The sequence below is a fragment of the Pan troglodytes genome, chromosome 7 (assembly GCF_028858775.2).
Source record: "Pan troglodytes isolate AG18354 chromosome 7, NHGRI_mPanTro3-v2.0_pri, whole genome shotgun sequence".
NCBI classification, from domain to species: domain Eukaryota; kingdom Metazoa; phylum Chordata; class Mammalia; order Primates; family Hominidae; genus Pan; species Pan troglodytes.
This window is the reverse complement of record NC_072405.2, coordinates 18,117,621-18,133,883: the sequence shown is the minus strand read 5'-3', so window position 1 is coordinate 18,133,883 and position 16,263 is coordinate 18,117,621. Positions and strand designations below refer to the sequence as shown.

General features: G+C 42.0%; 2 protein-coding genes across 8 annotated transcripts in view; both read right to left on the bottom strand.

Moving 5' to 3' along the window:
- Window positions 1-3,055, bottom strand: part of LOC736669 (uncharacterized) — a 188,406-nt gene extending 185,351 nt beyond the window's left edge. For 2 of the 7 annotated variants that reach the window (XM_054656549.2, XM_054656548.2), the window contains exon 1: window positions 1,210-3,055. In XM_054656549.2, coding sequence (XP_054512524.2) covers window positions 1,210-1,342 — 133 coding nt within the window. In that variant the 5' untranslated portion in view covers window positions 1,343-3,055. The remainder of the gene's footprint in view (window positions 1-1,209) is intronic. The other 5 variants (XM_054656546.2, XM_054656550.2, XM_063816882.1 and 2 more) reach the window with 4 other exon arrangements.
- Window positions 3,056-10,029: 6,974 nt separating this feature from the next.
- Window positions 10,030-15,233, bottom strand: ZNF705D (zinc finger protein 705D). The gene is given in 6 exon segments (XM_024353624.3): window positions 10,030-10,254; window positions 10,257-10,776; window positions 11,835-11,917; window positions 12,454-12,549; window positions 13,326-13,452; window positions 15,151-15,233. Coding segments are annotated over 6 exon segments (984 nt in total). The 5' UTR covers window positions 15,163-15,233; the 3' UTR covers window positions 10,030-10,108.
- Between the last annotated feature and the right edge of the window lie 1,030 nt (window positions 15,234-16,263).

Sequence of the window (16,263 nt, the reverse complement as noted above, 5' to 3'; positions counted from 1 at the left end):
CTCCTAAAGCAATGCCTCTGCCTTCCACCCTCACTGCACATGTCCTAGTCCTGTGATGTCCCTGGATCTGAGCACCTGATTTCCTTCTCTGCCTCCCACATGAACAGGGAATAGAAATGGAAACCACGCTCTGTGGTTGCTGTTGTGAAAATCCATGTTCCCCACAGGCTGAGTTTGGCATCTTACATTCTACTTCCCATTGTAAAAAAAGCAAGCAACAAACAAAAACTACAAAAGAAAAAATGAAATAGTTGAAAGTCTAGAGCCACAGAGTTTCCGGATCCACCCACCGCCCACGGTGACCTCCACAGCCCTCCAGGCCTGAGGACAGTTATGCCTGAACAGCCTGCCTCTTCACCATCCACGCAGGAAAGTGACTTTAAACTTCAATAGCTATTACTCTGTTCCACAAGGAACCAGGTCAACATTCAAAGTCAGTGGTCTGACAACTCTAAGCTTTGGCCAGAAAGTATTGGAAACCTTTAACGTGTAGTCGATGAAGCGGCCCGGCCCCACTGCACACAACACACTCAAAGGGACTCAAAGGAAGAGACTCAGGATCCACTGGGTGGAAGTGAGGACAGACCCAGAAACACAGGGGGTGGGAGGGGGTCAAACCAGGAAGGCTCAGGACCTGACCTCCTCCTAGGCCCTGCCCCTCCGGAACTCGCAGTTTTTTCTGACCCAGAAGGGATTTCACTGGTGGAAAAGAAGTTCAGTATTTCTGGTCCAGCCCAGTAAGCTGCTCCCGTTGCCCAGCCTTCCACACCCCTGCAGACGTCACAATCCCTGCACCCACTAACCTGACAAGGGAGCTATGCATTACCTGGAGACAGTCCTAGGCCTGCACTCCTGTGATGGGGTCCAGGGTCTGTGTCCATTTCTGGTTAAAATTGCTGTAAGGCTGGTCGCTGTCTTGGCCTTCCCTGCTTCCTCTCTGTTCACTTCTCCCCTCCTCACTCCATGTGAAGTTTTTACTCAGGAGATGGATTATCACCCCTCTTGCAACATCAAAGACAGTGCCAGGACACCGCACCATCCTCTTGACCCTGGGATTCTGTAGAACTCAGTCTTCTCCTGAGGCCCCCTCCCTCCCTACCTCATTTTTTCCACACTTCTGGGGCTTGGGCCTGCTACACCTCAGGCTTCCTCTTCACAGTCACAGAGTGAGGGAGCTCCCTTCATCCTTGGGCTTTGGCCACAGCTCACCTGCTGCAGGACACTCAGCAGCTTTCAGTAGTTCTTCCAGACATCCAGTTGGAATTGGGAGTTCATGGAAGGAAAGCAGGAACCCAGAATTACACTGAATTCTAACACCAGGGCCCAGATTCCCCTTCTGCATGGGACACTAAGCTGCAAACACTACATAGGCACTTAATGCTCAGCTGTCCTTCTAACATCTGGTCCAATTGTGTCCCTCCTCCTTGGAATATCTCAGAAAATGTATCTCCACCTAGAGTTGTTTGAAAGCATCATCCTATGTGATTCCAGACCATCAAGGGGTGCAATGGGTCCTCACCAGTATTTCCACTCTGCTTGGAAGACTTAGAAAATCCTGAGGCTGCTCAGAGGGTCAGATTCCCATCTCTGTGTTTCAGTAAAAGTTCAGTCTTCCCCGGACAAGTGAGGAGACAGAAAATGTCTATTCTCTGGCACATCTTTTGCAAGCAATGGCGGCTCCCAGGAATCAAAACTATGAACGAATATATTTTTGAGACTCTGGTCAAAAGAAGTGTCATCCTGCAATTTCAGGTAGGATGGAGTGGTTCTGCGGCTCCTGAGGTGATTTTGAAAAATCTTGACTCTCAGAAGGACCAAGGAGGACATTTCTGGCATTTCCAGACCAGGAAGAGTGACTGATGGACCTCCAGTGTTACTTCGGAAACTTTCTGTTGGACAGCTTTGTAATAAGAGGATCTTGCTTTGGCTTTCAGGCCTTCACATAGGTTGTTTAGATCATGGAAGTGTTTCTGCATTTCTGCATAGGCTCAGGATGCCTTCTCAAGTCGTCCCTGCAATTATGAGACAGTTGCTTTCTCCAGAGGTCACTTAGAATAATACAGGAGGCTTCACCCTCAAAGGGACACCAGACAATATAGCCACAGTCCAGCCAAGATTATCTGTATTTACTTACCTGTAAAGTAACACTCCTAGTTATCTCCATTAACTTGGATATCTTTCATGAATAGGGAAACTCTAGTGATTGTTATAGAACAGCTGCCACAAAAATTAACCAATAAAAACAAATGATAAATGAAAAATAATTAATAATCATGATAATGAATGCAATGACCTAAATAGTACGAATTTTAATACTGGTGACAATATGAATATAAGGATACAAAAATTAATGTGGAGCTTCCCCTAAATATATGAAAACTTCACAAACTGTGTCCTCCTTGTGTAATTTGGAGTCAGAGTCAAAGAATTTCTCTATGAAATGTGTTCCATGATGGCAAACATCAAAAACAGGAGGTGAAAGAAAAGCAAGCCGCAGGAGGCCATGGGCTAATATGAACATTTGTGTGCAAACCTCTCTCATCAAGAACTACCAGCCAGAGGTGAAGGGACTGTGATTTGTGTCTTGCCCACCACTGGGCACACAAAAGCTTTCAGTAGTGCAACCAGATGGCTGGTTTGGCCTGGCTCCCTGCAAGGAAGACACCTCTCTGATCCCTACCAGCCCATCAGTCCTGGAACTCAGAATCCTACACGCAGTAAACATGAAGCTCCAATTCCATAGCTGACTTTACCTCCTTACTGTCCTTCTGCCATCTGGTGTTTCAGGTGCTCTCCAGATCTGGACTTCTTGGCTCCCCTACCTTTACCAAGTGAACTCAGGATGTATAATTCTCAGTCTTCTCCTGCCAGTCCAAAGTGAAACTCACCAATATAGGCATACCCTGGATGGGCTTCCTTGGAATATTTCGAAAACAATGAGCTTGCTCGGGGTTGGTGTGAGCTCTAGGATTAGAGTTACAGTCTCCCCTGGAAGCCTGAGAGGACTTAGAATAGTCCCAAAGGCCTAAGCAGTCCAATCTGTCCTGGAAACATCAGGAATGATATACTCGGTCTTCCTGAGGCTCCAAAACTTTTCTAAATAAACTGAGAGGTTACAGAACCATTTTTCTCTTGGGAACTGAAATGGAGTTATTTGCCTTCTGCCAGCATCTCACTTTTTTTTTCTCTAAGTTAGCTTTTGAGCCCAGAAGTAGATATTCCTTCTATTTGATTTACACAGGGAGCTTCCTAGAATGCCCGTGCCTCTGGATAGTTTCTGCATTCACTCAGGTATTGACAAAATGCTGCAGTTCTACTGAAAATCTCTGAGATGACCATTTGATCACCTGAGTAACTTTAGAATGTGTCTTCTATGGAAGCCCTGGAGCCTCCCTTCTGGTATTTCATACATTGCTGGTACCAAGTACCCAGGGTGAAACCCTCCATCAGACATTGTTGGCAATTCCAGTATGGAGATGACACTAACGTGATGGGGCTCAAGAATCAGATGGTAGAAGACCAGCTGGGAGGTGAAGTCTCAGTAGGCTAGGGGCTTAATGTTCGATGAACACCAGAATTCTAAGACTCAGGAGGTGGGTGTGGATGTGTCTGCCTAGTGCCTCTCATCTACAGCCTGGACCAGCTATTTCTTGGGGTGAACTACTGAAGGCTTTTGTACGACCTGTGTCAGGCAAGACTCTGGCCAGACCATTTGCCATAGTGCATTTGTAATGTATTTCCACATGGCACAGGTATCTCCACTTTTGCCCATGTTCTCATGTGGCTCAGAATTATTCTCCCTGCTGCCACTCTTCTTTGCCATCACAGAATATATTTCAAGATGTGGCCCTAAGCTTCTCCATCTAATCAATAACATGAGGGCTAGTATGGGAACATTGTCACAGGCTTACAGGAATATGTTCTTAAATATCTGCTTTTTTATTACTCTCTTCATTAAATTGACATTTGTATCATCACCATTATGATTGTTATTAATGTTATTATTATATTGGTACAGTTCTTTATCATGGATATATTTGTGGTCATTTTTATGCAATGTTGAATAACTGTTTCATGTTCCTGAAGACTGTTGAATTTGCTGAAGATGATTAAAAGACAACCTTAAAACATAAATACCACAGCAACCCCAGGACTCCTACTGTACTGCCTGGTGTCCTGTAGAAGAATGGGCTTCCTGAATTATTCTTTTATTTTTCAGGCAAGTACCTATTCATACCAGCATAGGAGACTGATGAAGTGCACCCTCATCTTGCCATGGGCTCAGAAAGAATTCATATATATGCTTTATGTGATAGCAACACTATGTGTAGGCCTGTGAGCCCTAGAATGCACTTTCTTTCACCAACTAGTGCACCTAACAGTTTTCTAAGTCAAATCCCCTCTCCATGCTTGGATAGGTCATGAATGGCTTTCTGTTACCCACCTAAGATGAAGGGATATTGCTAAATCAGGTTTGTGGCCAAGAAACTTTTACCTGGAGTGGCAGGAGAGGGCTTACCTGTTCACCAGAGTGTCTGCAACATTTTCTTTTTTCTTTTATTTACTTATTTATTTATTTTTATTTTATTTTATTTTTTTTTTTTCAGATGGAGTCTCGCTCCGTCCCTCAGGCTGGAGTCCAGTGTCGCGATCTTGGCTTGCTGCAACCTCCAACTCCCAGGTTCAAGCGATTCTCCTGCGTCAGCCTCCTGAGTAGCTGGGATTACAGGTGCGTGTCACCACGCCCGGCTAATTTTTGTAGTTTTAGTAGACAGGGGGTTTCACCATGTTAGCCAGACTGGTCTCAAACTCCTGACCTCATGATCCGCCTGCCTTGGCCTCCCAAAGTGCTGGGATTACAGGCATAAGCCACCGCACCTGGCCTCTGCAACATTTTCTAAGTCAGTATAGAAGCTCTTTGAACCACCTTTTCAGTCAAAGAACTCATGAAAAAGTCCTCCAAGAACTTGTGACCTTCTGGAAATTGTCAAAATCTCTACAGGTGTCCAGAGTCATCTAGATCTGTATTGCAAGCCACTGACTGGGTTCTACCATTATTAAAGCAAGTGCCAAATATTCCATGCCCACCAAAAAAAAATCCAGAAGCCATGGTATTTAGCTGTTTCCATCTTTCTTGCCTCCTGCAGGTGGGAGAGTTCTGAGTATCATGCCCTCCTGCAGCCTCTGGAGGACATGCCAGTGCCTAGAGGTACCAGTAGAGAGGGGCCATGAAAGAGCAGATGACAGCCAGGTGGCTGGGAATGACATTGTCCTGGGGCTTATTGCTTGTCATGAACTCTGCCACTGGGCAACATGTGCAGGTGTGGACCCGTGCCTTCTCTGGATCCCTGCCCCATCAGCCAGCTGTCTTATCTCCTGAAAGCTGGTAGGTGTTGGTCAGCATGGTGTTCCAGGACCAGGGTTATATTAACATTCCCTCTTAGGCTGAAACACCAGAAGTTAACACAGGAGTCCCCAGGTGTGCACATACTAACCTCCAGATTGTTTTTCTTCTCATTCTAGATGTTCATCCTTGCTTTTTGGGACTTGAAGTAAATCTACACAGCCAAATATTTATGCCTATTATCCACTTATGGAAAACTTATATGTCCCAAGTCCATAGGGTTAGTATTATTATCAGTATTAAAACCATTAGTACTAGTATCATGATGATCATTATTCCTGTTAATATCCATCAATATTTTTATTACTGCCATTGTTAATATGGATTTTTCATGATTGTACAGCAATGAATATAGTTTATCCATTCACAAATGGTGTTCAGTTACCAAAGGTGACTACAAGGCATGTTCTACAGGCATATACACACACAGCTCTCCTGGAGGCCCAGCTTTGCCACCAATTGCTCTTTCATAAGATGAGATCACCCAATACCCACCAGTTTTTCAGGACTCGACCTGAGCTGGCTCAGCTAGACCTGGAAAAGTTTCCTATGCCCAAATGTACTTGGAAAAATTTAAAAGTCTCTTCAGAGACCCAGTAATAGCTTTTGGCAGCTTCTAAGACCAGGGAGGGTTTCTTGGCCATTCAGAGCCATTCAAACATTCTGAGTAAACTCAAGGATCCAGAAACCCCACTTGCAGTCATGAAATACCAGTGAATGGCCTCTGTGAGTCTCTTCAAGGTTTTCAAAGATGACTGCCTGGGAAGGCTGAACAGGAAGTCACCCAAGCCCAACCTTCTGCAGGATGTTCTATATCAGCCAGGGACCCAGTGAATTGCCATTGAACAGAAGGGAGGAACAGAGACAGCATGCCCGAGCTTCTGGAAACATTCTAAGTGTCCTTGTTGGCCCAGAAAAGACTGGTGCTACCATATGAGGCACAGACTTGGCAACCTACCTACTCCAGGAACCACAGAAGGTTTAAAGGTTCCCAGGAAGTCCCAGGAAGGGCAGCCATGGCCCTTTAGAGCCATCAGATTTTATTCTAAGTCTACATGGGAGACAGTGCTCTTAGCTTCATAAAAACACCAGTGGAGGTGCTAACACTTGCCCCAGTATCCAGTCTTTTCTACCTCATCTCAGAGCCAGGCAGCCACTATTTCCCAAAGCTGCTGTGCAATGAAAGGGGAATATTCTAGGTGCTCTCCTGTGCCCACGAAATTCTGTGGCTGCGCTGAAAGGCAGGAGATGTCCTCCGGAATTCTCTTCAGAAATCTGACAACACTGGTCAAGATTAAAGAAGCTCAATTCAACGTCATACAAAACCAATCCCACCCCCCCAAAAAAAATGCATAGTGAGACAAAATGATGAACACACCTGCTAATAATCATAAATGACAATAATAACAACAATGATGATCTTAGTGATAATGCCACCAACACTGTTAATGGCAATAACAATAAACCTGAGGTAATGAGTGTTAGGGTCCCGATTCACCGATGTGAAGGATGGCGACAATTTCTGGCCTCACAGAAATAAAGGAAAAGTAAACACCTGGAGGAGGAGGAGGTGAACCTGGAGCTGCCGCCGGCCTCTGGGCGCTCCTTGGTGGAAGGAGTGGGACTTGGTCCTGAGCCTGCCCCGGATCCACCTACACCACAACCCCGGAGTCCCAGTCCCTGGATGGGCTCAGTCCCACCCAGGCCAGACGCCCCGGAGCCCCGTAGCCCGGGTCCTCAAGCCCTCGCTGCCGCCGCTTCTCCCGGAGCCGGCCTCCCCACCGCGCCACCTCAGCCTCTGCGGGGCTCTGGGAGGGCAGCGCCGAGGATGCTCCAGGCCCAGCGGTGGCATCCGGCCTCAGGCGGATACTGACGCCCTGAGGGCGCGGAATAGGGCAGCCTGCACAGGGCCCGCCGTCTCAGGCCTCGCAAAAAGAGCGGCCTCTCCAACCCCCGTACCGGAACCTCCCCGGAGGCCCCAGCCCCAAAGCCAGGGCGATGGCGCCTCCCTGACCATGGGTGAAGAAAACTCAGGTCCTCCCTGGAGACCCGGCCCGCCGCGGGAGGCAGAGCGCGCATGCGCCCTGCATGGCCGGAACGATGGGTTTCATTGCCCTCTGCCGGCCATGAGGTGGCAGCACAGGACGTTTGGTCTTAGCGGTGGACCTGAGTCTGAATCACTGAAATTCAGGTGTGGATTATTCAGTACTTTTCTTTTGGAAGATCAAATGGAAATTGAGTATGATATCTTGTGCTTTAATTAAAGAAGATGGAAATAAAGAAGCAAATTCAAGAGTCAGTATACAAAAGTCGATTGATTCCCTCTATGTGGAGGGAAGACGAGCTTGAATAAGAGAAGCATTCTGTGTTACACTTTAATAATGGCTGGAGATCTGCCACCATGCATTTGTCAAATCCCATAGAATTTCACAGCACAAATAGTACATCTTAATGGGGCTCAGGAGTACATATAAGGTCAGCCACAGTTTGTGGGTAAATTACATATTTAATTAAATAGATATAACAATAAATAATGATATGAGCTCTGCCTGGACACAGTCCTTGCCTCTCCAACCAGTTTGCCAAGGGCTTGAATTTCTTGCTCATTATCCTCACACTTGACATAAAGCCTGGCTGCAGAGTAAAATCAATTACTCGTGGAGATTTTTTAATATGATGATGTGTCAATTTCAACCATGGATAAAGCCGTTTAGCCTTAGTAAGGCCGATCGTATTAAGATTGTGCCTGTTTGGCAAAATCTCAAGTCATCCCACTTGATATTCAGGAAACATTTTCTCTTGAGTTTTAGGTTCAGTGGTGAGGCTCCTTCACGGAGAATACATTTTCCAATTCTGAGGACAAGGCAGAGGAGGGCCTCTCTGTGAGAACTTTCATTTTGCTTCGGGAAAAGTACATTGAATCAAATATAGGAAAGGCTTGCAAGGTGGCTGACAGGTTCGGCTGTTTTATCATGCTGGTGTTTTATCTTCTGGACTGCAGTAAAAGGAGCACAGCTGTGTCTGTCTCTGTGTAATAACTCAGGACTCACCGGAATAAAATGTGGGGTGTCATGAGATGAACTGCTACTTCCAGTTAGAGAGGCTCCAGGGACAAAATTTCAAGAGCCTTCTGAGGGATAGAAGAGAAGAGCTGCCTTATTCTCTGATCCCAGGTAACTGCTCAGAGACAGAGGCAAGAGCTGGGGATACCCAAATGCATATACTAGGGGTCTTTGATACAGCCTCCATTTCCCTGCTAAATCTAAGCAATGACATACTGAGAAATCTAGCAAGTGGGGTTGAAGTTCCCTGGTGTGTCAACTCGAGGGTTGGATGGAAACAAGTGGTTTTGGTGGACGTTGAAGTAAAGGGAGGTGAGCTGTGAGGAAAGAGCTGTTGAAGACTGGGGAGACTCAGAAGTTGGGGTAGAATCTCGACCAAGAATCTCACCCAAGGAGTGCAGATGCAAATCAATTTGTTAGGGCTGCATAAATGAAACAAGGGCTTCACCAACATACTAAGTTTTTTCAACAACAGATTGTATTCTTTTAATATTTGTAAGTATTGATCTTTTGGAAAAGTTTAATGAGATTTCTTATATAATTCTGCATTCAATTTATTCCCTGGTCACTTTGCTATTATGCATTTACATGCCACATTTTTATGAATAGATATTTTCCCAAATTTCTGAATTATTTTGCTAAAGTATGTGTTAAGAGTTTTTCCTAGAGGTCCACCTTCTTGACTCACTTTTCTGATGAGAAATCTATCAGGTTTCTCCACAGTGATTTTCAAGTTTGATAGCTCCTCAATGTGAGAAACTTAATGTCAACTAAGAAATGAATTACCACTAAAGAATTTTCTCCTTTCAAGATGCTAACCATGTTTTGTCCAGTGAGAAATCTCACATGTGCCACAAGTGTTGCTCTATGAAGAAAGGATTGCTCATGATTTTTCATTGCATAACTTCTCCAGTAAGAAGTATTTGGTATTCCAAGAGTATTCATTGCCCTTGAAAAGACTTTCCCTTGTTATTTAGCTTATGAAGGCTTTCCTCTCTTATTTTCCATTTTAGCAGCATTTTATCACTGTGTTTTCTTGTGAACATCAAGCCTGGTGCTTGGCTGAATGTTTATTCACAGAAAATACAAATAAAGGGTTCATCCAAGTAAAGTTTTCTCATGTTATTTGACAATAAATTGCAAATAAAAACATTTTCACACTGAATGCAGAGTTAGAGATTCTCTACCTGAAAGTCCCACATGTTTTAAGTTAAAGCTGTTGCTGAAGACTTTTAGTTGATTATGTTGACAGTTTCAGCTCTCTCATGTCATTTATGCTCAGATCACTAACAAGTCTTTGGTACATACATGTCATACAATTTCTCTTCCATATGAATTTATTGATGTGGGCTGGAGAATAAAGGTAACTGAAGTATCTTCCATGTTGATTACAGTATTTCTTCAAAATGTGAGTCTTTTGGCATGTTTAGATGCTACAACTACAGCTGAAGTCTCTTCCACATTCCTCACCTTCGTCATTCCTAACACCGTGTCATCTAAAGTCAGAATATGTTCTGAAGAAGTTTATAATTTTCTCTCCTGGGTGAATTTTCTGATGCTATTTAAGATTAGTACATTGACTGAAGGCTTACCCACATAAATGGCATTCATATGCCTTTTCTCCAGTGCATGTTCTCTCATGTCATCTAAGGTCGGAAGACAGACTGAAGGCCTTCCCACATAGAAGGCAAGCATGTGGTTTCTCTCCAGTGTAAATTATTTTGTTTCCTCTAAAGCCAGAGTTTTCACTAAAGGCTTTCCCACTTTTATCACATTCATAACATTTTTTCCAAGGTGAGTTCTCTCATGTCTTCGAAGGTTAAAGGATTGAATAAAGGCTTTCCCACATTGATGACACTTATATGGCCTCTCTCCCGTGTGAGTTTTCTCATGTCTTCTAAGGTGAGAACACTGAGTGAAGGCTTTTCCACATAGATGACATGAATATGGCCTCTCTCCCGTGTGAGTTTTCTCATGTCTTCTAAGGTGATAACACTGAGTGAAGGCTTTTCCACATAGATGACATGCATATGGCCTCTCTCCAGTGTGAGTCATCTTGTGCCGTCTAAGGTGAAAGCAATTAGTATAGGCCTTTTCACATAGATTACATTGATATGATTTACCTTTAGTATGAATTTGTCTATGTGGTTTAGGGGACAAAAGATTACGAAGGGATTTTCCACACTGTTTGCTGACACAGGGTTTCTTTCCACTATGAGTTAACAAACACTGAGTTATTGTGGAACTGTCAGTGCAATCTTCTCCCGAATCATTACATTCAAAAGGATCCTCCAGAATGAGAGAGTTCTCCTTTGGGACAAAGATTAAAAGCTCTTAATGGTTTACCCACATATATCTATACATTCATTTCACTACCTTTGAATCCTAGACCAAATATTCAGTGGTAGACCCTGTTGAAATCTTTCCAATGTTTCTTGTGTGAAAGGAAATTAAATTTTGGGACCCCAAACTCATTTAACCAAAGGGAAAAATCAAGCTGGGAACTGGGTCACACAAACCTGCCTCCCCCTTCTGGTTCCTAAATAATATGGCTACAAGATGAAAAGCTACAAGCCTCCCCCATATTTTGCCCACAAGGAAATTCCTCATGAGCTGTTAAAATTACACCATGGCAATGCAAACTGATAACTTGTCTTTACAGGTGCAGTCATCCCCAGTTCACCAGACACAAATGCACATCTGATTGTTTCCCTGCCCCATGTTGCCTATGTTGTCTTATGTAAAAATGCAGCTTTCCTGCATTATTCCTCTGCCTCATTTGTTTATGTCATGTTATGTAAAAAAATCCAGATTCACTAAGCCAGAAAAATGCATGAATGACTATTTTTTCTACCCACCTTTTACATGAAAATTGTATACTTCTCAATATCCCACCCTTTCCCCTTTAAATTTGGAGCCTTCAAAATCATCTTTGGAGAAAGGCATACACCTGTCCCCTGGATGCATGTCCTTAACTTTGGCAAATAAATCTCCTAAAATGATTGAGACTTGTCTTGTCATTTTTCTCGATTGACATTTGCATACACATTATCTCCTGCAGACACAGATATGTTCTCTTCTGTAACATCTCAACTGTAGAGTTATTGCATAATTGTGATGATATCAATATCTTTCAATGTCTGGGCATGAGCAATGTATATACACTTGCTCTATTTTAGAGATCTCATGTTATGGTTTAGAACACAGGTCAATGTATTCACTAAATTCAAAGTCTCCAGTTTTTTTCTTTGCTTAGAAAGCACTTAATGCCAGCCTAATTACACTCAGGTGATTGTGCTTCATTACTAACTTAACCCATTACCATGTCTCTAACTTAGATGACTGGTGTACACAGCTATAAAACTTACCATTGTCATACTGGTGGATACATCTTTTCTGATGATAGGATGCATGGATATCATGTGTTTTTTCTTAAGGGCACTTTCCCTGTCTGAAATAATTGAAAAATAAATTGTTACATTGGTATTATGGTAATAAAATTGTTTGAAAAGCCCCAAGGCCCATTTACTTTTTTTCAAAAATTGACACTTAGATGTGGCAAGTGTGTCAAATGAAGAAACTACTTGAATAGAAGAAATAGATTGTACAGTGTCAGAAATTAGAAAAGATTTTTTAAATTAAAATGTGAATAGAGTTAAAATGGTGATGAGATATCAGGCAAGTAAATAGAGGGATAGTCTTCACAGGGATATCAGGGAAAGAGTCAGTATATGAAAGTTTAACCCCAGCCAAGTACATGAATTATCTTTTTCCCAAAATTAAAAGAAAAGAAAAAGAGGAGGACACAAGAGTAGCATCTGACACATGAACAAAATGATAATAACATCTAAGGAATTCTGCTCCAGTAGCCTAACCTACATTTTAGAAATTATCACTCATTTAATAAAACCACTAATTAATATTCAACTGATATTATTCATTGACAAAGCAACTCCTCCTATTAGAGCACAGGACCCTGTTGCTTACCTGGATTCTGGTCTTGAAGAAATTCTCTTCCTTCCCGCCACAGCTCTTTTCCTTGCTCCAGCTGCAAAATTATATAGGATTTGCTTATCTGGTACCCTGCTAGTGGAAAGAATACATGTGTTTTGAGTTCACTGTCAATAAATGTGCATTATCACCAAGTGTAAGGCAGGCTATCAAGGAAGAATAAAAACAGTGAAGGTCAGCTCAGGCCACAAGACCTAGAACACAGAAAACTCCCCAGGATTTTTCTGACCCAACGTGAGACTAGAAAATAAATCCAAACCAAAGGGCCATCAGGAAAAGGAAATTCAAAATAGTCAGGACCTATGAATGCTGAGTCCATGCCTAAGTTCCAAGACACAATGCATAATACACAATCTTTTCAGAAAGAGAGTAATTAAATCTCTGCACATTGTGTTTATTATTATTCTCACGCAGAACAAAAAAAACATTCTATTTACAAAAATAATTGGTGTTCTATATGGAAAACATATTGCTATTGTTTTCACTAATTGGTCTCAGCTTAAGCATAGACTAAAGCAGAAGAGTTATTTAGAAAATATTTAATTTAATACATTGAAAATATTCATTATGTTCCCAGGTCTGTTATGAGTATTAGAGACTGAGTACTAAAGAAACCATGAAATACTTGTCAAGATTACATTCTAATTGAGTGACAAGCTAAATAAAATAAAATAAAAAGACAGATATTCATTTCAGATAGATTTAGAGAGTTCAAACTTTTTTCAGATGAGATCTGTGAGAGAATCAGAGAAGAGATTAGAGTGAGATATGGGGAAGCTGTTCTAACACTTATTGAATGAATGAGAGAATGTGTGTCTACATATGTACGTGAATGTTGAGGGACTCACCGAGGGGCACCAGGTGACTGATATTTTCCAGCATCACATCTCTGTACAGCTTTCTCTTGGATGTGTCCATCATGGCCCACTCTTCCTGGGTGAAGTCAATAGCTACATCTTCAAAAGTCACTTTCTCCTAAAACATCACAGACATTTTAGTTTAGACAGAGAAATCCCTTTCAATGTCTGGAAGAGGAAGGCTGAGATGACATAGCTAGGAGCTGGGTATTCAGAATACTCAGTGTTTTTGGTTCCAGCCAGTTCATTCTCAGTACTAAGCTGGTATCTGCCTTTCAGATTCACTCACAGAGATATACCCACTCTGAATCCATTAAAGTTTACTATAAAGAAATATCGCATGAGGTGTGGCATAATATAACCCAGATATTTTTCAGTAATCTGTTAATCACCTCTACATAACTGATTATAAAATTTTCACTTGAACATTCATAAATAAAATGAAATTTACCATGAATTTCAAGTAAATTACAGATTTGTCACAAGGCAAATAACCATGATTTACTACTTTTTAAACATGACTATGATGAAATAAATTATTTATCTAGATGAACCACGGGTTTCTCACCAATCAAATGGTTAAAAGACCTATGATGTGTTTTGAATAATCTAATGAACTAATAGAAAACATGTTTCCTATCTAGCAAATATTTATTAAATATAAGTCATTGGTCCCTTATTCATTAAAAAGTTAGAAAGTAATGAACCAGACTCCAGCATTCTTCAGAACTGAACAAGCTTTATGCAGAATATAGGATTCAATTCATACATATAGTCTCTCTAATGTTATATAATTCAGGTGTTCATGACAAGGCTTAAAGACAGTGTAGCAGCACAAGACAAGACCGCTGAGGCTGCTATACTGAGGAAATCTTAGTCCGATGATTCCTGTGATATGAAGCCTCCTGTTCTCAACTTTCTCTCGGCAATCTAAACATCAGTTATCATTGTTTCTCTTTTAAATTTACCTTCTCACTTCACTTGTTCAAAGATTTAAAAAGCCTCTTCATTGTTTTTTTTTTTTCTAACCAGCCCTTATAAAGCATTTCCACAGAACCCTAAATTGTACTCTATCTACTATATTCCTTCTTCTGAGTGTGCAACCATAATTAAATAATTATATTTCTTATATGTTACTTTCAGTTACCAGAAGGCAAAAAGGTTAATTACCAAAAGGTAAAATGAATGGGGATAAGAATAGTAATGACTTCTTTAGTTGTCCTTTCACAAAGTTTTTAAAAGCTCAAATATATTTTATCAAACTCTTCTTTTCCCTCAACACTGCACAGCTCTTGCCCAAGTCCTATCACACTGGATTTATTGAACTCAGCTGCTAGAACATCAGACTCATTGTTGGGCTGTGATGTTCTGCTCTTCACTCATTTCTGTTGCCTGCATTCATCACAATCCTAAGTCTATTTCAGCCAACAGTACAGTTAATGGGTCAATTATTTCCCTATGAGATTATAGGATGGATAGAAGAAAAAGAAATATATAAATGAAACCTCTAATATCTTTTTTTGTAAATAGTCTTAATGAGGGCTGGAATAAAGTAGTGTAATATTAGAAATTATATTGATAATTTAGGAGTCTTTGACACACGATACCCAACCTAGAGTCCTGAGAAAACTTAATTGGAGGCCAGATACCTGAAAGCCTCCTGACTGCATTTGGAAGACTCAGGCTGGGTGGATTTTACATCATAAAAACAAACAAAAAAAGAATAAAACTGAAACACCCATGCAAATTGGAGAAAACTGTCCATTTGCCAGCAATATGGGTATAATTTCAGTAGAAAGAGGCATCCCCTACTCACTAGTGAATGCATTGTCAGGAACTCAGTTTCTCTCTGTCTTCCTCTGGATTTCCACTTGCAGACACCTTAGGCACTAAGAAAAGCTGAGGTTGGAGAAAGAACATGTGAGACACCAGTCTTGTGCACAATTTTCAGATCAACCTGTGATGAAAAGCCAGACTTTCACTGAAGTGTGACACCAACTGCACCACAGCCTAACCAACAGACACAAACATGCAGAGGCCTCTCCTCTTTTCCTGTGGTCAAAATTAGGAAGCCTATGACTATGGTTGCTAACCAGGAAGGAACACAGATATCTTCTGAATGAGAACATCAAAAGCACGGAGTTTTGTATGTTAATTGGCACAAGCCCAGATATTCAATTCCCTCACTGATTTTAAAACACAGGGATCCCTGACTCCATCCACATGTGGAATATGATTTCCACCTATAGATAAACCCTGGGATTCTCAGATTTTCTTATCCTAGCTTTATGCCCTAGCAATGTTTCTCCAACACCCACCACAGCCTTCTGAAGCCTTACTCCACTTTTACTTTCACTCAACTCTGACTTTTGTATTTCCCCTTGGAACGTGGAAATAATCAAGTAAGAATCTGTTTTAGGGTCGAGTGCGGTGGCTCACGCCTGTAATCCCAACACTTTGGGAGGCCAAGGCAGGTGGATCACCTGAGGTCAAGGGTTTGAGACTAGCCTGGCCAACATGGTGAAACCCCGTCTTTACTAAAAATACAAAAATTAACTGGATATGGTGGTGCTTGCCTGTAATCCCAGCTACTCAGGAAGCTGAAGCAGGAGAATCTCTTGAACCCGGGAGGCAGAGATTACAGTGAGCCGAGATCCCACCACTGCACTCCAGCTAGGGCAACAGAGTGAGACTCTGTCTCAAAAAAAAAAAAAAATCTGTTTTAGGATGGGGATAATCAATTGAGGGATTTATTTCACTTAGAGGGTCAACACTCCCATCCTGCTAATCTAGCCCTTAAAATCTCCTGCATCGGAAATTAGCAGGAGTACCCTGAGTCATGGTGTTTCTGTCCTGTGTATACAGTCACAATCCTCTAGGATGCTCAGAAAATACAAAATGACTTAGGGGTGGGAGAAATTTAGCAGCT